The 26119-nt window shown below is 41.5% G+C and overlaps 1 protein-coding gene across 1 annotated transcript in view; it reads right to left on the reverse strand.

Moving 5' to 3' along the window:
- The window catches only part of LOC308294260 (uncharacterized protein), a gene marked incomplete at its 5' end in the record, with an annotated part of 30667 nt that continues 4548 nt past the window's right edge, over positions 1-26119 (reverse strand). Inside the window, 3 exons of the mRNA XM_080736987.1 lie at positions 1-645; positions 2547-2609; positions 3261-8479. Of these exons, the coding sequence (XP_080593113.1) occupies positions 7400-8479 (1080 nt within the window). The 3' untranslated portion in view covers positions 1-645; positions 2547-2609; positions 3261-7399. The remainder of the gene's footprint in view (positions 646-2546; positions 2610-3260; positions 8480-26119) is intronic.

Below are 26119 nucleotides of genomic sequence, written 5' to 3' on the forward strand. Positions count from 1 at the left end.
AATAGAAAATAACCTTTATCTTAAAATATGTACGCATGTAAAAAAAAAAATGATCGGGAACACACAGACCATTCCCTTTCTGGTTACATTCACTTGAAGCAATGCTTCGACGTTTGGCATTTGACCACATTTCAGTTTTAGAAAAAAGGTACAAAAATAAAAGATGTGTGAAAATATGCACGCATGTAAAAAAAATGATCAGGAACACACAGAACATTCCCTTTCTGGTTACATTCACTTGAAGCAATGCTTCGACGTTTGGCATTTGACCACATTTTAGTTTTAGAAAAAGGTACAAAAATAAAAGATGTGTGAAAAACAACAAATAATGTAAGAAAACAAGATAAAAAAAATGTCAAATTCAAATGTATAAACAAACATCTTCTTTGACTTAATGGTATTATAAAACCAAAGATAACGATATACAGTATGTATATAAAAACACTGGCAGTAACCAAGATTGCTCTCTCCAGTTTATCAATAAAAATGCAATGCAATGTCCATCACATTATTCATCTCCAGATGGCTGCTTCGCCTCACGGTATTTCTTTTGGAACTGGTGGAAGGTGGTGGTGTCCTTGAGGACTGTAGGGCTTGTCGAGGGTAAGGGACAATACTTCTTGGACGGAACCATGGCCCAGTCACCTATAATATTCAATCATAATAAGAAAAAATCCTTGAGTTCACCGAGTTCACCGAGTTCATAGTCAGGTTACAGCATTGATTGATAGATAGAATACATTATTAGTTAGAATGGAAGTCCTAAGGACTTCCATTGTGGTCCCATGATAGCATAACGTCTCAACGTCTGGTGGAAATGCCTTGCTATTGCCACCCCAAAATATTTTGTATGGCATCAATCAATAACTAGAAAAATATTGTTCCTTCGAAACAATTGTGGGCTCGCTTCAAGCCAGAAAACAATGGCTATAAAAGTACAAAATGTCAAGATCGCAGGCAGTGCTCTCTTTGACGTTACTGACGTCAAAGATTGGTCCATTTTGTTCCAAAAATGTGTTGTGCAAAAGTTGACCCGCTGGTGGCGCTATAACAGGCCAATGTAAGAAGGGTGGTATCTGTTCCTTGACCTATTGGGAATGTGCTTGCAAGATTTCACGCACATTGCAGGCTGTGTTCATGATTTGAGGTGTTTTTGGCTTTGGCCACTTTATCGCTGCTTGCAGCTATATTCATTATTATTATTTTTTTGTGTGTGTGCACTTCATAGGCATATTAGATAAAGGTCCTTAGATTGTGTGTAGAATGTTTCATGCAAATTGCAAAAAAAAATCCTAACGGGTTTAAGCGTTTCACAAACTGCTCAAAATGATATAGCGCCCCCCTTTGGCCAATTGGGGTAAGATTGGTTTTAGTGATATTTGGACTAACACTCTACATCTTTGCCAAATGCCATGAACATGTTACTTTGCATGTATGATTTAGAGGCAGAAGAATAATTTGCATAAAACTGCAATATTCATTGAATTTATTTAAAAAAGCATGTTTCAATTTTAAAGAAATCCGATCTGACAGATCTTTAGATATCGGTCCAAAGTTCACGTAAAAAAGGTTTTGTGCACGTGGAGCGAAAATTCCAGAATAAAAGCGGGTTTACGCGTTTTACAAACTGCTCAAAATGGCGGAAAATCGAAGGGCGGAGCTTACTTAACAACGACACAGATGTCTTCCGCTTGAGTCAAAGCACGCGTGTAACAAGTTGCATGTCTTCAAACGAAACGAGTCATGACTTATGCCCGTTTGAAGTTTGAATTTTCAAACGCTTCGTATAGCGCCCCCCTTTGGCCGATTGGAATAAAATTGGTTTCAGTGATACTTTGACTAACCCTCCACATCTTTGCCAAATGCTATGAACGTGTAACTTTGCATGTATGATTTAGAGGCCGAAGAATAATTTGCATAAAACCGCAATATTAATTGAATTATTAAAAAATTATATTTCACTTTAAAAGAAATCCGCCGAGACTAGTTTGACCGTATTGGTCCAAAGTTCATGTGAAAAAGGTTTCATGCGCGTATCGCAAAAATTCCAGGAGGAGATAGATTTTTACTGTTTATCATATAATTCCAAATTGTGGGAGATCTAAAGGTCAGAGGTCAAAAGTCAGAGGCTAAAAGTTGTTCGGCATGAGGAGACGCATACGTGTATACAGGTTTCATGCCTGTACCTCAAACACAGCATGAGCTATACCTGTTCAAAGTTTGCACTTTCGAAGGCTTCCTACAGCGCCACCATTTGGCCGATTGCTATAGAAAATAATAGCACACTTCGCCACTGTAAACTGAACACATTGATGTTTTTATTTTCATTTTCTCACTAAGTATGTAGGAGTAGAAAGGAACCGAAGTTCCCGTCTACTGACCGCCTGCCTGATAGATAAATAAACCCGTACAATATCTAAAGTGTGCTCGCCTTATAGGCGAGCCCACAAATAAACTACCAAATCATTAGCACTCAATAGTACAAAAAAAAAAAAGCACCACACAACAATGCTAACACAAAACGAATTTACATTCATATTTAATACCTCTTGGTCCTTTCACTTCTGTCTTTGATATTCTGTCCTGTGCTTTACCAAGGTCAGGAGTATCTGTAAAAAAAACAAGAAGGAAAAAAACAGCAATGTTCCATGAATGTGTTTGGTGATGAATGAACAATAAAAAAAATACAATTAAATAAAAAGAGTTAGAATTCAACTCAATCGCTACCATGATCTCCTATGGATAGATCTAAAACTGTACTCAGGATAGCTGTGCATGACATCCAATTTGTTGTCATGCACAACAAATTTGATCTTGGGGAAAGGACCTTCTTACTGCAAAACGTATAGTTAACATTAGCCATTAGTTTCATACTGCATGGTCAGCTGATGGCCATTTAATATGAACCTTTGCATTATATACCCGAACAGGGACATCAATGGCTATGGCTGAATGGGGGTTCCAACAACGGGCGTAACTTAAAACATGCCACAGATCTTAAAATAGCCGTTCCGTTTAATTTCCACACTGGTATTTTAGACTGGTGTTCAGTTGCACACTTGACAGACACAGACACACACTTTCATGGGATAATACACATTTTAGACCCATTTGATTCCAGCTTCAACCAGCTGTTTGGTCAGACTTAAGCACAGAGTGGGAGCAGTTAAGTGTCTTGCTCATGCACCTGCAGCTCTAAACTGAGGTCTTCATTTCAATATAACTTGTGCAGCAAAAAATCAAGCATTAATATTACATACCTAAAGAATCAGTGCCAGTGGATCCATCTTTGAAGTTGAAGGTACTCGGTAGAACGCTGAACTTTAAGATGATCCGTTTTTCAGATTCACTTTCCATGCCATCTTCAGGAACTGGACTTGAGACAATCTTCTCCTTGGACATGAAGGTATGGTTCCGTTTTTCATATTTACTTCCAATGCCATCTGAAGGCTTATTGTATTTAACTGGACTCTCCTTTGACTTGTTCTTTTTAGGTTTGTAACCATGTAAAATAGACTTTCGAATGTCTCGACGCAAGCTCCGTTTTTTCTTCTCAGTTCCATGAGAGAGTCTTGAAAGTCTCCTTTCAGAACACACCGTGGGTTGCACAGATTCAGGCTTTTTTGGGGATCCTTCTGATAAGGAGCAGGTAACCATATAGTTCCCTGATGTGAGTCGTCTTCTTTTGTATTTCCCCCTGGTTGGTACAACAGTTTTCTCCCACTCATTATGAATCCGCTGTTTGACAGAGGTAGGGCTAGATTCTGAGGGACCTTCAAAGATATGTCGTTTAACCGGACTCTTCACCACAGGGGTACTTTTCTTCCAAGAGTTGATGTCCGCAACGAGGAATTGTGGAAGCGTAATTGCCCGAGATTCAGAGGTATCTTCAAAGATCTTTTTGACAGGACTTTTGACCACAAGGGTACATTTCTTCCCAGTGTTGGTGTCCACAGGGAGGTTCTGTAGAGGCAACATTGCCTGGGATTTAGAGGGATCTTCCAAGAGTTGCGGTTTGACCGGAACTTTGACCACAAGGGTACACTTCTGCCCAGTGTCGGTGTCCACAGAGAGGTTTTGTAGAGGCGTCACTGCCTGAGATTCAGAGGGATCTTCCAAGATCGGTGGTTTGACCGGAACTTTGACAACAGGGGCAATTCTCGTCCTAGTCTTGACATACACAGTGATGACTGGTGGGGGTGGAAGTCCGAGATCTGAGAAGCAATTGTCTCGATTTATACCTCGAGCATTCAACACCTGTTTTCCATTATTGAAGCCAAATAAAGCCAGTTTCACAGGTATAACTTTTGCTGTATACTCCAAGTCCACGTTGTTTTCCTGGATAGACAACTTGTCCCCATGTTTTGGTTCACCCAGAGGCAAATTCGGCACTGTGGTAGACAATGAAGATTGTTTACATCTCTTCATCTTTTTCTGAAAAGTTGACATGGCATCCAGGCCCATGATTCTCTTGCGTTTGTGGGGTCTACCCTCTAAGCTTAGATACTTTTTAGGATCACGAGTGTGGCTATATCCCAAGGAAAGAGATTTAAGGAAACAAGCTTTTGCATCAGAAGACTCCTTACTCAGACAGCTGCCCGTAGATGTTTGTCCCGCTTCTATTCCAAATGACACATGTCCTCTGTCTGTAGGATTTTGCTTGGCTTGACCACTATCATCTTCAATATCTGATGTCATGTCTGTAGGATTCTGCTCAGCTTGACCACTACCATCTTCAATGTCTGATGTCATGTTTGTAGCGTTCTGCTCTGCTTGAACACAATCATCTTCAACATCTGATGTCTCGTCTGTAGCCTTCCGCTCTGCTGGTCCACACTCATCTTCAACCTCTGATGTCTTGTCTGTAGGATTCTGCTCTGCTTGTCCACATTCATCTTCAACCTCTGATGCCAAGATAGTCGTTTCAACTTCATTAGTAGAGGACCGTATTTGGGTTCCTTTTTCAATAATGCTTGAACTGCATGAGTGACCCACTGATGATGTACTTGGTAGGGAAATGCTCCCTGGTTCTGATTGGGAAAAAGAGTGGTCCATGATGATGAGTGGCTCATCATCATTATCTGACAGGCAAATTATTTCTCCGACCTCAGTAGGTGTTGGCGTTTGTCCCACTCCTACTCCCAAAGGCGTGTGTCTTCGGTCTGTAGCATTCTTCTCAGCTTGGCCACAATGACCTTCAGCCTCTGATGTCAAGACAGAGGTTTCCATTTCAGTTTCTTTTTCAATAATGCTTGAACTGCACGAGTGAGTCATTGATGATGTACTTGGTAGGGAAATGCTCTTTGGTTCTGCACTAGAAAAAGAGAGGTTCATCTCATCATCATCATCATCAGACAGGAAAATTATATCTCTGACCTCAGTAAGTTGCTCAGCCAATTTCTCACTTCGCTCTGTATTTTCTACTTCAAGAGTGTTCATGATAAGACCTTTAGAATCCTGCTTTTGATTGCACTGGCACTTGGTGTCAGGCTTTCCTGAAATTACTGCAATACACCTTATCACACAGCAAAACTCTTGCATGTCAGGCTTTACATTCTCCTCAGGTTCCTTAGGATCAGCAGGCGTTTCACTTTTTTCTTGACGACTGTGCACTTGCTCGTAGACAATCTTGGCCTCATCTGGAGGCATAACATGGATCTCTAACAAGGAAAATGGGTCTGTCGTCAGCAGGTCAATGCAGTCTGTCGACGTTTCTCCAGAAACAGAGAAGTCGTTTTCTGTCATGTCTTTAACACATGAGTCATCCTTTTGAGTGGTTTCATCATCGGATCCCAGTGTTTTTCCAGCAACAGAGATGCTGTTTTCTGTCATGTCTTTAACACTCGAGTCTTCCTTTTGAGTCGTTTCATCATCAGATCCCAGTGTTTCTCCAGCAACAGAGATGTCGTTGTCTGTCATAATGTCTTTAACACCCAAGTCTTCATTTTCATCATCAGATCCCAGTTTGGACTGGTTGTCACTCTCAAGTTCGTCTGGACAGTATTTCAAAGACTGGGGGAAGCCAAACTCCTTGTCAATGTCATCCAACTGTTCATTGGTATTAAGCCATGATGAAGTGTACGTCACCTCAGGATGAACAAAATCATCATTGAGAACTTGGTAGTTGTCTTTAATTTTATCCCAGGAACAATCAACTTGTGAGGCAATGACAGTGTCAGTGTTGACATGCATATGCATGAATTCCTTAACCTCAGCCATTAGTCTGCTGTAATGGTTTGTTCTGATCTGATTCCTCAAATTGTCAGTACTTCCTGCCCAAAAGAGGTGCATTACTTTTGTTCTAAAGTCAATCACTGGGACGTCTTCTGATTGCAATTGTTTGCTTGAGTGTACTGTAGTCAACAACATGTCAAATGTCCATGGGATAGTTGGAACTAAGGACAAGTCTGTTGCATGAGAATCTTCTTGCATCTCACTGTCCTGAGTTTGGCTGACAGACACTTCAGTGCTCACTGAAAGTTGTGGCCTTGGTGTGACTTCAGGATGCTTAACAGATACTACATCTCCAAGTTGTGTGTTAGCAACAGATAACTTTGCAGATGTTATGTCTGTGCCAACAATGCATGGTCCATTATCCTGTATCAATGACACTTTAGTGCCACCACTGGAGATACGAAGGCAAATTCTAGGATCATCTTTCACATGTTGTTGAGAAATTTGTGATTTCTCAAGATGACCATCCATTTCTGTTATGGTGACATTTTTGCATTGACCATGGATCATTTGAGAATGTTCTTGCATGTTGGAAACCTGGTTAACTGTCTGTGATAGTGGTTGTACAACCGCAACAGCTCTCTGTTCTACCAGCTTGACTGTAGAGCCTACCGTCTCAGGTAGTTTGGCATTGCTTTGTAGAGGTGGTTGCTTGTCATTTCTCTGCTGTGATATCTTCCCAGGAAATTGCTGAAATTGTGCATAATTTGACGAAGATCCTTGCACACTTTCCTTTGTGAACCTACTGGTATCCATCTGATTTCCAAGAAAAATTACATTGTCTGCCTTGAAACCAGTTTTGTCTTCAGTTACTGTGACAAAGAATCCCTTTTGTACAGGAGCAGAGGCATTTGAAGTCTCTGAGGTAGGCTGCTTTGATGATTGTGAACCTTTCTTGTTGACCCTTAAACGTTTGATAATAGAGTACCCCTCAGTCGGAGCACACTTGGTATTATTGTCTTGGACATCAGTATTCCCAGGGTGAAGTGTATTTTTCACCGGAAAAGCATTTGTGGAATTCATTTTTGAATAGGTAAGATGATTGACATATCCATTTGGATATATGGAAGATTGAAAACCGTTATCTCTTCCACTGTGTTGAGTTTGTGGAGTCATGCTTGTTGGGGGCAAAAACGCCCCACTAGAGTTTGCCATCTGGACATAACTATTGCTTGTTAATGACTGAGGTGAAGACAGCTGACTTGATGGGGCATCTGGTGAGTTTGTCATCTGGGTGTAGCCGTTGCTTGTGAAGGATTGAGGTGATGGCATTTGATTTGATGAGGCACCTGATGAGTTTGTCATCTGGGTATAGCCGTTGCTTGTGACAGATTGAGGCGATGGCATTTGATTTGATGAGACACCTGATGAATTTGTCATCTTGGTATAGCCGTTTATTGTGACAGATTGAGGTGAAGACATTTGATTTGATGAGGCACCTGATGAGTTTGTCATCTGGGTATAGCCGTTGCTTGTGACAGATTGAGGTGATGGCATTTGATTTGATGAGACACCTGATGAATTTGTCATCTGGGTATAGCCGTTTATTGTGACAGATTGAGGTGAAGACATTCGATTTGATGAGGCACCTGATGAATTTGTCATCTGGGTATAGCCGTTTCTTGTGACAGATTGAGGTGAGGGAATTTGATTTGATGAGGCACATGATGAGTTCGTCATCTGGGTAAAGCCATTGCTTGGGAAAGATTGAGGTGATGGCGTCTGACTTGATGAGGCACCGGCTGAGTTTGCCATCTGGACACAGGTGTTGCTTGAGAAAGATTGAGATGAAGACATCTGATTTGATGGGGCACCTAGTGAGTTTGTCATTTGGGTACAGCCATTGCTGGTGAAGGATTGAGGTTTTGACATCTGATTTGATGAGGCACCTGATGAATTTGTCATCTGGGTATAGCAGTTTCTTGTGACTGATTGAGGTGAAGGCATTTGATTTGATGGGGCACCTGATGAGTTCGTCATCTGGGTATAGCCATTGCTTGGGAAAGATTGAGGTGAAGGCATCTGACTTGATGAGGCACCTGATGAACTTTCCGTAGGTACATAGGTGTTGCTTGTGAAGCCGTTTCTTGTAACTGATTGAGGTGAAGGCATTTGATTTGATGGGAAACTTGATGAGTTTGCCATCTGGGCATAGTTGTTGCTTGTAAATGATTGATGTGAAGGCATGAGATTTGATGAGGCAACATGAGAACTTCCATGTTGAGTTGCATTCATTCTGTACAGTCTGCCGTGGTTACGGTTTTGAGCCAGCTGTTGGTTGTATGCAACGCCAGACTCTAATGTACCATTGCAAAGTATCTGTGCATCTTGAATAGAGGTATTCATCGTAGAGCTTTGTAACTGTGGTTGCCTTCTGTTTACAATCTGACCCGGGTTTGTCTGGGCATTGTCACATTGTTGGGCAATGTAACCAGTAGCGGGATAATTAGTGACTACAGTTTGTTGGTTATAAATTGTCACTTGCTGATTTGGAGTTGATGCACAGCTTTGTAGGGAGTTCTGAACATTTGGTTGTATCCCACCATTTGGACTCAGCTGTGGCCAGTAGTTGGCAGTATTCCTCTCCATAAGAAGATCTTTGAGTAGGCCTTTGGCACCATTTGTCAGGGAATGGCTTCTACTTTGTGCATTAGTGGTTTGTGTTTGCATTGTCGTTTGCATTGATGTATTGATCCTTGCTGCAGTTGGTCCATGCTGGGGATTTCTCAAGGACTGGTCATTTGACATCTGTCCGTTATAGTAAACTCCATTATGAGAGGTGAACTGAACATTTTGCGGTAGTGACATATCTGCTCTCACTTGCATATATGGAGGAGGCTGATTAGGATCTGCTCTCACTTGCATATAGTGAGGTGGTGGTTTATTTTGAGTCCCAGCCATCAGACTCCTGGTACCGTATTGTGAGGGATTTCCAACTTGGGGGGGTTGCTGTCCACTTTGGCAGGTATACATGTTGCTTTGACTTCCTTAGCCTTCCTTTCAACTTTGAGGTAGCTTGAAGAAGAACCATGTCTGAAAGAGAAAGAGAAATACAATAAGACAACTTTTTACGAGACATGACATTTGGAGTGCAATATTTGTTTGAGTGTGTCCAAGTGCCTATCTGTGAGTCCGGAGTTGTCCGGAGCTAATCTGGCAAAATATGCATTTTCACATGATTTGTAATTTTTTAACCAGATGAACATGTAGAGATATTTGGGGGGCACACGTCAGTCCAAAGTCTCGTTACTCGACTATGTGGCTACCCATGCAGTTAGGATTAGTGATGAGAAAAAACATTAATTTAATCTAATTTGCAACATATTTTGTCCCCTGTAGGTTATGCAAACGTCTCACTCAAGAGTAGGGCGTTAGGCCTCTTGCACAGGTAGGGAAGTTTAAAACAAAAGGTCACAAAGATTCTAACGATAATGGAAGGTTATTGCCTCAGTATGCTGCACTTAAGTGTGATGGACCGGGGAACTACAATGTTACGCTTGTAAGAATATGATCTTAATTGTCTTAATTTGTTTTAACTGTCAAAGAGAAACTAGACAGAGGTCACGAACCCTCCCACAGAGCTCAGAAACTGACAAGGGCGCGGAGGAAACTTATCATTCGAAAACAGGTTTTAGACAATAACTAGCTATAGTTGCGACCGTCAGGTCGCAGTTTAGTATCAAAACCTCCAACGGCCGTCCGTCCGTCCGTCCGTCCGTCGGTCACACCTTTGCCCTGCTCATATCTCCGCATCAGTATGACATCACACTGCTTGGTGTGTGCCGTCAGGGTCATTTGTGTACGGTGTGATGTCATACTGATGTCAGCAGTGTGATGTCATACTGATGTCAGCAGCTATGTCTCTATATATGGAGTTATATGTTGTTCGTGTCCAAATATGGGGCTTGTGAGGTCAGACTTAGTGAGATTCGTCGGTTATCTCCATATATGGAGGGAGAACCAGCTTATGAGCCGATGAGTTGTGTCAGAGTCGAGATCCTGCTTGCATCTAATCTGTCGGTAGATAATGCCGGTCTTATATAATGGTCATTTGTGTACGGTGTGATGTCATACTGATGTCAGCAGTGTGATGTCATACTGATGTCAGCAGCTATGTCTCTATATATGGAGTTATATGTTGTTCGTGTCCAAATATGGGGCTTGTGAGGTCAGACTTAGTGAGATTCGTTGGTTATCTCCATATATGGAGTGATGTGTTGGTTATCTCCATATCTGGAGATTCAACCTTCAACGATTCTGACATCTTGTTACTAATCTGTCGGTAGATAATGCCGGTCTTATATAAGGGTCATTTGTGTACGGTGTGATGTCATACTGATGTCAGCAGTGTGACAGGAGATAAGCGACCAACGGTCGCTTATCTCCCGATTAGGGAGTCTTACTGGTATTGCACTTTGTGCTGCATGCATGTTTTCTTTTCAGGAAGCGTGAAGGCGGTACGCGCACCCGTGAGTGGTTAAAGTGCTCCATTCTATGAAAGACTGAGAACTGTCAACAACCTGTCATCTATCATTCTGTCATACCACTGGCCCCACTCCAAGACAATCCCATCCGAAATTCTATAAGCTCTGTAATTTAGAAACTCAAGTTTAGGGATAGTAATAGAGGGTATGCATCGTGCCACTCATCTAGACTGAGTGGCAAAACATAAATCAGCATGAAGCATTGGAGTTTGGAAGCACTCGTTGGTAAACTCCTCCTCACTCCAGTTGACTCCTCATGTCTCCCTCAGATTCTGTTGTCAAAAAACAGAGTCAGCCGAAGTGACGATGTCACACGCTTACCCTCTATAGGGAGAGTCAGACAAACTCAGCGTTGTGATTCAGGCTTTCCTTAGCCTGACACCGATTTATTCAAAAACACATTGATAACAACCAGGGCCAGGTCCTGGAAGGGATGTAAATGGCCTTGTCGCCAAGTACCATTTAAACCCAGATTACTCGATTACCTTTTTTAACGGAGTAACCTAACAAGTTAGTTTGGCAATTTTAGTCGTTTTTACCTACAGTAAAGTTAAATATAATAAGTTGCGGGTGGCATATAATGATGTTCTCAGAATCCCACTGAGGCTCCTGAGGTGGACACGTGCCAGCTAATCGTCTGCAGTTAGCAAAGTCTGTCTTGAGAGATTACACCTTTCCCACTCTAGATACGGTCCTAAGGAATCTGATGTACAGCTGTATGACGAGATTAAAGGACTCAAAGAATTAAATTACTAGTGAGACGCCTCAGGGCGACATGCGATTCTTGGCTATCTGGCCAGTGATGCATAGGGATTGGCAGAACATGCCCATATATGGGCATTACCAAATATGGGCATTCCCAGATATGTATTGATGACATCGGGACAGGGATCTCCATATATGGGCATAGAACGGACATGGACGTAATGCATTTGCTAATGTGATCTGGGAATGCCCATATATGGGCATGTCAGAATATGTGTCAGAACATGCCCATATATGGGCATTCCCAGATATGCCCTTAATATTGATGACCTGGGACAGGGATCTCCATATATGGGCATAAAACAGACAAGGATGTAATTAATTTGCAAGTGTGATCTGGGAATGCCAGATCTTCGACAATGTGATGTTCTGACATCACATTGTCATAAAATATATGGGCATAAAAGGGATATGAAGCCCATTCTGTTAAGAGTGGTTCCCCTACATCACAGTGACATCAGAGCATGATGTCAGAGTGATGTCACAGTGAAGGGAACCAATGGACTGTAAAAATGTGTACTGACTGACTGAAGGACTGACACAGAGACAGACGGAGACAAGCTGCGACATTTCTCATGGTATACTGCGACCTTCGGTTGCAACGACCTTCGGTCGCAATAAATCGACTTTAATCATGCCTAAGAACGCTTGTTTTTGGAGAGGGTGTCTGTATGATTTTTAGATGTATGTCTGTTTTTTTTTCTTTTCGTTTTTTTAATCTTTATTGTGTTGTCCCCTGTATTATCTTTTATATGCACCTTTCAAGAGTCAGAAATAAAAATAGATTGTATCTAGTCGCAGGTGTTTCCACCTCTGCAGGAAGTGTGCATAGATGAGAGAAACTAGGCGTGCTGTTATCTTAGTTACTACACTTGTCACTTCTGAGAAAAACAACATACAGTGACATTTCTAAGAAGAGCATGGTACACATGTACTCTCACACGCTTTGTTACAAAGCCACAAGATTTAGGTCAGGGCCACGCTAGACAAGACCTGCGCTGTGCCGGAAGTTGTGGCGGAAGTGCTGCTTGTAAGGGAAGTTGCATCATATTGTGGTGCATGTCCGTTTACATCCCCCAAACTGATTGTAGCTCGTAACTTGCTCTTAACAACCATGGTGCCAAACTCGTTCAGTAACGAGTTAAGGCCACTAGGTGTCACCATGCCAAAAGGAGTTGTCTCGTCCCTGGACGAGACAACGAAGGGTTAGCTGTACATGCAGCTGCCTGCCCTCTGAATGACCCGAGTCCATACGTCACCCCGTAGCAGAGAGAGAGAGGGAGAGAGGAAAAAAGGCACGCGCTGGTTGCATTGTTTTCCATTCTACTCTGAAACATAAAAAGGGCTTTATCTCTGAATGAGGTGAAAAGAACGCCAGGGAAGCAGAGATCTGATTGTTTTCACGGCGACACTATAACGCGATGGTCGGCCAGCGTTTGGATTTTAGTTTCGCGAGCGTTTGTAAACAAAGGGATTATCTTCCTCAATCGTCAGTGGACACCCACGTGCACACACACGAAGCTTCCGAGGCTCTTCAAAATAAAGCGTGAGTGAACGGCGGCAGCAGCAACAGCTACAGTTTACAGTTTACAGTTTAGGCATTTAGCAGAGGCTTTTAATCCAAAGCGACTTACAATAAGCAGATACAACATCGCAATAATAAACAAGATAATAGGTCAGTACATTAACAGAAATATAACAATGTAAATGGATATCTATCTAGAGAAAAACACAATATAATCAAGTTCTAAAGAAACCTAACAAACAAATGTTAACTAGCTTCATGTATGGTCATTGATTTTACTGTAGTGCTAAGGGTTTAGGTGGAGCTAGAAATGTTATAAACCCGAGCAGCCCATGTGTTAATTAGGTGTAACTTTGTCCGAATCCATGTTTTCTTTGGATAATGTTTTTTGCGAGCGCAACCGACGGCACGGGAGAAGTAGAACAGATATAATTCAAATAGTCGTTATTAACTGCCGAACCCGACGAAAGTCGGTTTTCAAATCCAACCATTGGCTGCAAAACCCGACTTAAGTTGGGTTATAATGTTTCCCATTGTAAACCGTAACGTGCGGTCTGCAGCACCCGTCACTGATGCAAAAACTCAAATTCCCCAAATCCTTCGGGAGATGAAGTCATCAGGAAATGAAAGCCTCAATTTATAGCAATGGAATGCAGTGAAGGAAAATGGATTCATCTCGTAATCTATCTAGTATCTTTACAGATCGCATTCTTATTTAAAACAAACCCATCTCTACGGACAATAACAAAAGCTGGATGAATTATCTACTGAATTAATTATATACCCGGCAGTAGATGTGAAATATAGTAATCAACTTTAATTTGTCACTTTTACATATCCCTAGTGTGAAAAAACTAAATGAATTCCTTAATTTTAAAATATTCATACAAGAAATAACTTGTGTTGTTTCAATTGTCTTCACTATGCAGGACATGTTGTGCTTACAGGACTATTGATTTTTTTTTTCTTTTTTTGTATATACATTTTTTCATTCTAAACTTTGCATTTTGCTCTGGCGGTCACTTGAACAGTTTTACACAGGGTTGATAGTCAAGCCGTGCCCCATATCACCTGACCGACAAGTCGCTGGCTAAAACAAGGGATTATTATTGGCTGGCTTGGTAAATTCCATGTAGCCTGCATCAGCTTTTGCAACATTACCGAGACAAAGACGATAACCCTAGCTGTCTAGAGGTGTAATCTCTCAAGACAGACTTTGCTAACCGCAGAATTCAGAACTATAAAATCGATTTTAAAACCTCGACCACTTAGATTTCCTATGAGGTCTATGGCCAGATGCAATATAGTATATTAGAAAACCACAACAACCCTTGGAAGTGCCATACCTTTCAGTTATTACAGATATAATTTAACATAGCATTTTGTAGTGTCACACAAATAAACAAACATGCGTGCATTCATGCACATGTGAATGGGAGCACACACACACACACACACACACACACACACACACACACACACACACACACACACACACACACACACACACACACACACACACACACACACACACACACACACACACACACACACACACACACACACACACACACACACACACACACACACACACCCCTCATTGATCCGATTTTCCCATTAAGGTAGGGTAAGTGATTTCATTTAGGTGACATGCAGGGGCCTTCCTCCAATCATGATCAATAGGGGGCAAGCACATTTACATTTGCCAAGCAAACAAATGTGCTGCCAAAATAAGGGGCACAGGGAGCTCAGACACTCAGGGGACAGGGTGCATGTGCCGTAAAATGTGCAGCGAAAATAAGCAAGCTCACAAAGTATATAGGACCATAAATAAGCTTTCAAGCTTTGTATTTTATCCTTTTGACAGATATGTAATCTACAAACGTTCACACATGGGTGGTCGAGACTGTTTTCGTCTAGTCCATGTGTGTGTCCGTACGCAAGTCTGTGAGCAGAATCTTTGGCACAGTTGGACCAATCAGCGTGAAATTTCGCACTCATTTTCAGTGTTTAGTGGTTTGGTTAAATATTGTTGGCAGTGAATGAGTTGAGACTTAAAGCTATACTGCGTAAGTTGCTCAACTAGTGGTCAGTAGCGGTATTGCTTTTTTAGGCAGTTTTTTGCCCGGGGTCGCCGCGGACCACCGGAGCGGGCGGCAAAACCACCGCGACCGCCTGCAGCTCGCCGATGCGCATCCGTAGAGTGGTCTTGCGTTCCTATGCGACCAGGCGTTGGGGAGTAACAGGCTAGACTCCAACACCAGCGTAAACACTGCTGTTGAAGCAAGCTACTTCCTGAAGAGACGACAAGACGCGCTGTGATTGGCCGGTAGTGTATGATCCGCGCTGTGATTGGCCGGTAGTGTATGATCTGGAGACAACTTATACAGATGGTGTAATTTTGCCGCGAAATGCAGCCTGTCACTGCTCACTGGCTCAGTAAAAAACATAAAGAAAAGGCTTTCAGGGCTGAAATTAACAGAGTGGGTGTTCTAAAACGTTAGCGGTTTAATAGTTAGGACGATTTTAAGATTAGTTTTATTGGAACAGTTACATAGTATAGCTTTAATATCTCTCAGATTCTGAGGAGCACATTTTACCTATCAGTATGTATTGGTGTTAATATGCTTTATTCATTCCCCTTTTTCTCTTCAATAAAAAACATAAATCAACCAATCTAAAACAGAAAAGACAGTGATTTTGGCAGGCTAACCATGGTGTTATCACAAGGATGTGGGTCAGTCCTTTCAAGCGGTCACTTGCTTGCATTTGGCGCCATCTACTGGCTTAAACCCAAAATAATTAAATAATACAGTACAGTGTAGATAACAGATAGGAGTTCCTAAAATGTTGACCTCCACCCTCACCCTCCTTCTGGAAATTCCAACATGCTACACCCCTCCCCCTCCCCCCACAAAAAAGGGAAGATGAAAGGCTCTGCACTGCTAGGGACTGAGTATTCTGCTCACTGTTCAGCTGCTGTGGAATGTCCTCCCGACAGACCATCCATCACCACAGGCCATTGACACTTTTAAAAGGAGACTATAGAACCATTTTTAACAAGAGGTTTGCCTACAAGATGGACTGATTGACACCTTTGTGTGTTTTTAAACTCCCTGCTCCGCCACACCACCGATTTTAATCGGCCGATTGTTTTTCCCTTGAACGTTATGAAGAACGGAAGGCAGACGATTGTGTTGGATTGAAATCATTAAAAACTAGAAGCAGTGCTCTTCCGAGCACAAGTCTCTGCCAGATCAGGAGGGTTATTGTGGCCTCCTGGTGGCGCTATAATAGGCCAATGAGAAAAGGGTGGCACGTCTTCTTCGGCCTTTCACGGAAATCAGACGCTGCATGCATGATTTTGTTCCAAAAATTTCACCATTTGCAAAAGTCGACCTGCTGGTGGCGCTATAACAAGCCATTGTGAAAAGGGTGGCATTTGTTCCTTGACCTAGTGGTAATGTGCGTGCAAAGTTTCACGGAAAGCGCAAGTTGTGTTCATGATATGAGGCAATTTTGTTCAAAACAGACCAATCCTGCCAACTTTGGAAGCCAACGTTAACCAATCAGGATGGAATATGAAATATCGGACAGATCTGTCTTGATCACATGACTATAGAGATAATGTGTACTGATTTGTGTGATTTTTAGATAAAATCTGAAGGATTAATGGCCAAAATGTGTTTTACATAAGTCGCCTCCTGGTGGCGCTATAAAAGGCAGATGTGAAAAATGCAGGGCAAAGGTTTTTCCTTGGCCTGTAGGAGTGCGCAAGTTTTACATTGATCAGTGAGCGTTATAGGTAAAAACACAAATAGGCCTGTTATAGTGCCACCATGAGGCTGATTTGAACATTTTGAAGTGGAATTTCTTCCTCTGCCTATTGGGAATGTCTGTGCACAATTTTACCTAAATTGCACACCGTGTTCATGATTTGAGGCATTTTGTTCAAAATGGACCAATCCTGCAAACTTTGGAAGCCAATCTTGGCCAATCGGGATGGAATATGGAAAATCGGACCGATCCATGTCGATCACATGACTGTAGAGATACTGTCTACCGATTCACGTAGGTTTTGGACAAAATCTGTAGGAGTACGGTCAAAAAATGTATTTTCCAAAAATCCGCCTCATGGTGGCGCTAGAACAGGGCCATGTGAAAAAATGTGGGGCAGAGTTCTGAATTGGCCTCCAGGGAGTGTGTGCGCACAGTTTGGCCAAGACCGGGCCAACGGCGCCGGAGATCTAACAGACGGACGGAGACATGCACGGACGGACGCGGTGCAGAAAAAATAAGTCTCCCCATGCCTTCGGCCTGGCGGAGACAAGACAACATTTTGTGAATGAGGCTTGTTCTATTGTTATCAAAAAGAATGCCCTGCCCTGGCCCTACTGATAGTCCACTGTTGTGCTCCTCCGCCACCCTGCCACCACCTCGGTCATGACCATATAGTAGCCTATATACAGTATATAGCCTACATAAGGTCCTGACCCCCCCAGGGAGTAAACAGGAAAGAACGCCGCCCCGCTATGCAGGGGGGGAAGGGGTGAATTCCGACAGGGAGTCAAATTTCGGCACATCTGTTAACGGATTTCAGTCGTGACAGACAAGTCCTGCTAAATCTCACTGTCCCTCGCTCAAGGAGGTCTTTGCACACTGCTGCGTTTTTCGGGACGAATATCGGAGTGAATTTCAGAACACGATTTTGTAAATAAAAAAAATCAACCTCACCTGTCAAATCACGTTTGCACTATGTATTTATTTTCGGACCAGGGTTGTTTTTTTCCGATTTTCGCAACTGTTACCACTGAGTCCCTTGCTCTCTCTCTCTCTCTTTCCTCTCTCTCTCCCTGGCCTCCGGATTTCGGATTTCCAAAACGCAACGAAAACACGCAGTGCAGTGTGCAACCAGCTTTATCCTCACACCGTTTCCCAAACAGTGGGTTGGGAGCCTTTTGTGGGTCACGATCCATGTTTTTTTCCTACATTTAAAATGTGCCTAATAGGCTATATATCTTTTTCAAAAAGTATTTTTAATGCATAAAAAGAAATATCAAAAAATGTATAATGATCAGGTAAAAATAGCTGCTCTACTAGCTCGATACGCGTTGTGAGCTTTTCTCGTGCCTCTATGGAAGTGTCGCCACTCCGACAATAAGAAGTCAATGTCGGAGTGGCGACATGTCGGAATGGAGAGCGCCCCCCATTTCTCGTTTGGGTCTTGAGCTAAAACGTTTGGGTACCACTGCTCCACAGCCTAACAGAAACACGACATGCCAAGCAGTAAGACAGCACTGCGCCAGCACTGCATATTTTCTACAGTATGTCAGCGTTCAAGTGCTCTAGTAGTCTGCTTATACAGCGAAATGGGGAGGAGTGGAGGGCGATAAAGGGGGGAAAAAAATAGGCTACTTACGGCTTTTCTGGGAAAGCAATTATTGGCGTGTGTAAAGCATATATCCATGCAGGTCCCCGCACATGTAGAAAGTATTATATCCTGAACCTCAGGCAAGCTGAGGCTCCTGCTTTCGTCTCGGTTACAAACAATGTGATGATGATATGTGAGCGAGCTGCAGTCCTGTGCAGAGCTCTTTCTTCACGTGGAGACACTGGAGAGTGAGAGCGGTTGACTGTCGGGGGCGTGAACTAAAATGATGATATATACAGGGCATAGCAGTGGGCGTGGTTTACTGGTGCCAAAGAAATCTCCCCATTCATTTCCCCATATACTTTTACAAAAGTATTTATATAGACTACATTATTTTAAGCCAAGAATCAAGTCATCCAGGATGTCTGTGAATCTCTGAATCATGACCATGAAACCTTTGATTCTGTGAATAATAATTATTATTATAATCATAATAAATTATAATTATAATTAATGTGGTTGCCCACCAGGGCAACACACTATAGTTCTAGTGCTACTTTATTTATTTATTTATTTCTAGATAAACAATCCAGACTAAAAATGTACTAGACTACAAAAAGCTGAAGCCTCACACGATTAGTGTGGTTTCCCAACGGGGCTTCACATGACAATTTGGCTTACCAGACAATAGCCTAAATAGGCAACCACACTTACAATTTCCCAGAATTGCATTCTTTCTAATTATATGATAATAATAGCTATATAGGCTACTATATTAAATAAATAGATTAATCAATCTTTGTTTAGATGTTATGGTCATGATTCACCAGGATCCTGGATGGCTTGATTCTAGGGTTAAAATAATTGTTAAAATATATAGGCTATTGGGAGTTCTTTTTAGAGGCACCACCAGTAAACCACGCCTACTGCGATGCCCTAGCTGCAGGGCAGGCGTGCCGTGTTGAGATCGGTTCAGATCTTCTGTGATCCACGGTGTTCAGCCAATCACAGAGCAGTGAAACTTGTGCCACCTACCCAGATCAGTTTACTCTTTGATCGTCCCGTGACAACAACAAAGATCAAGAACAAAGGTCTGTAGGCCTAATCTAATTTGCAATTCTAAAACGTTACATTGTATTTAAATTCATTGTAACCTGCCAAACATTCACAGCTCCGCCTCTGCCATATCGTTGTGTGTGTGTGTGTGTGTGTGTGTGTGTGTGTGTGTGTGTGTGTGTGTGTGTGTGTGTGTGTGTGTGTGTGTGTGCGTGCGTGCGTGCGTCGCGCGCGCGCTTTGGTAGAATTGACAGGCATTTCTGTCTAATAATGTATTCAATCAATCAATACTATGCTATTTTGTAGGCCTACTACTTTTAACAAAATTTTGATGCCAAACACTTTCATACTTTTACAGTTTTACTCAAATATATTTTGAATTCTGGACTTTCACTTGTAACAGAGTATTTCGTTGATAGGCCTACTTTTACCGACTCAAAGCCACAAACACACTGATGAGATCATGTAGGCCTATCCCACTATCAGATGCAGAGATTAGTCATGATCAAGTCATGATCAAAGCGCAGACTCAGAGATTGTATTGAAGGGATTTTGATTTGACCATGTAGGCTAATAATTGCATCATTTAGGCCTATTTATTTCTAGATAAACAATCCAGACTATAGGAAATTTACCAGACTAAAAATAGGTCGACAAGCCTCACGAGTCACATGAATAACTTCCCAACAGGGCTTCACATGACAATTTGGCTATCGAGTAAAAAATAGGCAACCACACTCGCAATTTAGCAATTTTTGCATTCTTTCTAATATATGATAACTAGCCCTTACCCGTTCAAAGATATGAGCTCCAAAATGATGTGCAGTGTGCATACAGTATATGAGGGATGGAAAGTAACTTTAACTGGTGCTTGCATGATAATATGTAGGAGCCTCATGCTAGATGCAGAATAGATGAGTCTCAAGCTAGATGCAGAATAGATATAGATACAGCATAAAAATGCTAATATACAGCATACGATTTGTGAAAGTGACAAACGGGCTTCACAGTTATGTCAGGTGTGTTCATATGCTAATGGTGATGCGATTTCAGATCAATTGCTCCAGCCACTGAGGAGAAACGCTGTGACAGACACTCACTCACTCAGACAGACATTCGCAAAATTATAGTATAGACTAGCCCTTACCCGTTCAAAGATATGAGCTCTGAAATTATGTGCAGTGTGTGGGTTATGGGGTGTACTGTGCACTGTGCACACAGTATATGAGGGATGGAAAGTAACTTTAACTGGTGCTTACATGATAATATGTAGGAGCATGTAAGAAATACCCGTTTCGTTTAATGGCTACAGAGATACTGTGTACCGATCTGCATGATTTTTGGACAACATCTGTAACAGGGCCAGACAACCCCCCACCCGCGCGCGCGCGCGCACACACACACACACACACACACACACACACACACACACACACACACACACACACACACACACACACACACACACACACACACAGCTGGTTAAACATGTTGCCTCATGCTAGATGCAGAATAGATAAGCCTCATGCTAGATGCAGAATAGATAGTAGATACACCATAAAAATGCTAATATACAGCATACGATTTGTGAAAGTGACAAACGGGCTTCACAGTTATGTTAGGTGTGTTCATATACTAATGGTGATGCGATTTCAGATCAATTGCTCCAGCCACTGAGGAGAAACGCTGTGACAGACAGACAGACAGACAGACAGACAGACAGACAGACAGACAGACAGACAGACATTTGGAAAATGATATGTTTGATATATAGGCTACTACATTGAATACATAGAATGAATAACCTATAGGTTTTATGGTCATGATTCACCAGGATCCTGGATGGCTTGATTTTTTTTGGGGCACCAGTAAACCACGCCCACTGCTATGGCCCAGCTATTTGCAGGCGTTCCGTGTTGAGATCGGTTTAGATCAATGGTCTGTAATCTAATTTGCAATTCAAAAACTTTACATTGTATTTAAAATGTAACCTGCCAAACGTTCACAGCTCCGCCTCTGCCTGTCTGCCATATCGTGCGTGCGTGCATGCATGCCTGCATGCACACGCACTTTGGCAATGTTAAAGGACAACTTTAGTTTTTTACAACAACTTGTTGTAAAAAACAAGTTGTTGTCAACAAGGGTTCATATTTTAGATTGTAATTAAAGAATATAAAAGATGAGTGTTAAACTTATTTCTTGTGGGGGCTAGAAGTGTTACTGTAAATAGCAATAAAGAAACTGCTGGCTAAAAAGACATATTTAGCCACTTGTACGCATGCCCCCACATGCGTACGCATGCCCCACATTTTAGCACGGTAAATGGAACGAAGCAAATGAAAACATTTTAATACTCGCTTTTTCTTTTCTCTAATTACAATCTAAAATATAAACCCTTGTTGTAAAAAAACAAAGTTGTCCTTTAATGTCAGAGTAATTAAATCTGAGAATAAATTCCTTACCAAGAAATGTCTACACCAATGTGTTTGTAAAGGTGTAACAAACCCATCTAACAAAGTTTGAAATTCCCAATTCCTAGGGGAATTTTTGACAGCTGCTGAAAGTTGGGGTCCCATTACTAGTATAAGGGGTCAATAGGGGTTTTTAAGGATTCTGAATCCATTGCAAGTGTTTGTTTTGCACCAAAAAAGACAACAAAAAAAAACATTCCTTCGGCTAAAAACGGACCCACAAATATATGGTTTAGTGATGAGTCCTCTCTTTTCAGTTTCAGTGGAGGGGGGGGGGGGGGGTGTTATACCCCTCCCCCACAATTGTGTTGTATGAGCTTGATTCATGGACACTATATCTAGCAAGGTTTGACTCAAAGCCACACAGAGTAGGCTATTTATTGAAGTGTTGATACTTTTACTGACTGAAAGCCACAAACACACTGATAAGATCATGTATCCCACTATCAGATGCAGAGATTAGTCATGATCAAGTCATGATCAAAGCGCAGACTCAGAGATTGTATTGAAGGGATTTTGATTTTACCATGTAGGCTAATAATTGCATCATTTAGGTCTATTTATTTCTAGATAAACAATCCAGACTATAAATAGGAAATTTACTAGACTAGTCTAGTAAATTTCCTAATACTCGTGAGGCTTGTCGACCTATTTATATTCACTATAAATAGGTCGACAAGCCTCACGAGGCACATGAATAACTTCCCAACAGGGCTTCACATGACAATTTGGCTATCGAGTCAAAAATAGGCAACCACACTCGCAATTTAGCAATTTTTGCATTCTTTCATAATATATGATAATATATAGGCTACTAGATTGAATACATAGAATGAATAACCTATAGGTTTTATGGTCATGATTCACCAGGATCCTGGATGGCTTGATTTTTTTTTTGGGCACCTGTAAACCACGCCCACTGCTATGGCCCAGCTATTTGCAGGCGTTCCGTGTTGAGATCGGTTTAGATCAATGGTCTGTAATCTAATTTGCAATTCAAAAACTTTACATTGTATTTAAAATGTAACCTGCCAAACGTTCACAGCTCCGCCTCTGCCTGTCTGCCATATTGTGCGTGCGTGCGTGCTTGCGTGCGCGCGTGCGTGCATGCGTGCCTGCATGCACACGCACTTTGGCAATGTTAAAGGACAACTTTAGTTTTTTACAACAACTTGTTGTAAAAAACAAGTTGTTGTCAACAAGGGTTCATATTTTAGATTGTAATTAAAGAATATAAAAGATGAGTGTTAAAGTTATTTCTTGTGGGGGCTAGAAGTGTTACTGTAAATAGCAATAAAGAAACTGCTGGCTAAAAAGACATATTTAGCCACTTGTACGCATGCCCCCGCATGCGTACGCATGTCCCACATTTTAGCACGGTAAATGCGATAAAACAATAGAACGAAGCAAATGAAAACATTTTAATACTCGCTTTTTCTTTTCTCTAATTACAATCTAAAATATAAACCCTTGTTGTAAAAAAACTAAGTTGTCCTTTAATGTCAGAGTAATGAAATCTGGGAATAAATTCCTTACCAAGAAATGTCTACACCAATGTGTTTGTAAAGGTGTAACAAACACATCTAACAAAGTTTGAAATTCACAATTCCTAGGGGAATTTTTGACAGCTGCTGAAAGTTGGGGTCCCATTACTATAAGGGGTCAATAGGGTTTTTTAATGATTCTGAATCCATTGCAAGTGTTTGTTTTGCACCAAAAAAAAAAAAAAAAAACATTCCTTCGGCTAAAAACGGACCCACAAATCTATGGTTTAGTGATGAGTCCTCTCTTTTCAGTTTCAGTGGAGGGGGGGGGGGGGGGGGGGGGGGGTTATACCCCTCCCCCACAATTGTGTTGTATGAGCTTGATTCATGGACACTACCGGTATATCTAGCAAGGTTTGACTCAAAGCCACACCAATCTCTCATGTATCCCACTATCAGATGCAGAGATTAGTCAAAGTCATGATCAAAGCGCAGACCCAGAGATTTTATTGAAGGGATTTAGATTTGACAATGTAGGCTAATAATTACATCATTTAGGCCTATACAGGCTAAGTAATCTCTCTTGTCAGGTATAGTATAGATAGATGGATAGATTTATTTATAGATAATTACCACGATTTCCTGATGTCTGTGACTGAGTTATCAGTCAACATCCTCACTAAATTGTCAGGTTGTCCTACATGCATATTATGGTGTAGGTCCTACACTGTAGGGAGTAGGCTATTTGTTTATTTATGTGTACAGGTAGGCCTATTGATTTTATTTGTGAGTATTAGTGTATATAGGCTACTTGAGTCTATTTGTGTATTTCTATTTCTATTAATAAGCTAGTGTAGGCTATTAGTCACCAGGGGTGTCACACCACCAAATAATGTGGACTTCTTGCAGCTGTTCAGCCTAGCCTGAAGTGAAGATGTGTAGTCTGGCCATCCTTGAGGTGACAATGGCAGCTGGCATAGGAATTCACACAATAAACAATAGACCTGCCACATCCAGATCCTGAACCTCAGGCAAGCTGAGGCTCCTGCTTTCGTCTCGGTTACAAACAATGTGATGATGATATGTGAGCGAGCTGCAGTCCTGTGCAGAGCTCTTTCTTCACGTGGAGACACTGGAGAGTGAGAGCGGTTGACTGTCGGGGGCGTGAACTAAAATGATGATATATACAGGGCATAGCAGTGGGCGTGGTTTACTGGTGCCAAAGAAATCTCCCCATTCATTTCCCCATATACTTTTACAAAAGTATTTATATAGACTACATTATTTTAAGCCAAGAATCAAGTCATCCAGGATGTCTGTGAATCTCTGAATCATGACCATGAAACCTTTGATTCTGTGAATAATAATTATTATTATAATCATAATAAATTATAATTATAATTAATGTGGTTGCCCACCAGGGCAACACACTATAGTTCTAGTGCTACTTTATTTATTTATTTATTTCTAGATAAACAATCCAGACTAAAAATGTACTAGACTACAAAAAGCTGAAGCCTCACACGATTAGTGTGGTTTCCCAACGGGGCTTCACATGACAATTTGGCTTACCAGACAATAGCCTAAATAGGCAACCACACTTACAATTTCCCAGAATTGCATTCTTTCTAATTATATGATAATAATAGCTATATAGGCTACTATATTAAATAAATAGATTAATCAATCTTTGTTTAGATGTTATGGTCATGATTCACCAGGATCCTGGATGGCTTGATTCTAGGGTTAAAATAATTGTTAAAATATATAGGCTATTGGGAGTTCTTTTTAGAGGCACCACCAGTAAACCACGCCTACTGCGATGCCCTAGCTGCAGGGCAGGCGTGCCGTGTTGAGATCGGTTCAGATCTTCTGTGATCCACGGTGTTCAGCCAATCACAGAGCAGTGAAACTTGTGCCACCTACCCAGATCAGTTTACTCTTTGATCGTCCCGTGACAACAACAAAGATCAAGAACAAAGGTCTGTAGGCCTAATCTAATTTGCAATTCTAAAACGTTACATTGTATTTAAATTCATTGTAACCTGCCAAACATTCACAGCTCCGCCTCTGCCATATCGTTGTGTGTGTGTGTGTGTGTGTGTGTGTGTGTGTGTGTGTGTGTGTGTGTGTGTGTGTGTGTGTGTGTGTGTGTGTGTGCGTGCGTGCGTGCGTCGCGCGCGCGCTTTGGTAGAATTGACAGGCATTTCTGTCTAATAATGTATTCAATCAATCAATACTATGCTATTTTGTAGGCCTACTACTTTTAACAAAATTTTGATGCCAAACACTTTCATACTTTTACAGTTTTACTCAAATATATTTTGAATTCTGGACTTTCACTTGTAACAGAGTATTTCGTTGATAGGCCTACTTTTACCGACTCAAAGCCACAAACACACTGATGAGATCATGTAGGCCTATCCCACTATCAGATGCAGAGATTAGTCATGATCAAGTCATGATCAAAGCGCAGACTCAGAGATTGTATTGAAGGGATTTTGATTTGACCATGTAGGCTAATAATTGCATCATTTAGGCCTATTTATTTCTAGATAAACAATCCAGACTATAGGAAATTTACCAGACTAAAAATAGGTCGACAAGCCTCACGAGTCACATGAATAACTTCCCAACAGGGCTTCACATGACAATTTGGCTATCGAGTAAAAAATAGGCAACCACACTCGCAATTTAGCAATTTTTGCATTCTTTCTAATATATGATAA

The sequence above is a fragment of the Nannobrachium achirus genome (assembly GCF_963921795.1).
Source record: "Nannobrachium achirus genome assembly, chromosome: 11".
NCBI classification, from domain to species: Eukaryota; Metazoa; Chordata; class Actinopteri; order Myctophiformes; family Myctophidae; genus Nannobrachium; species Nannobrachium achirus.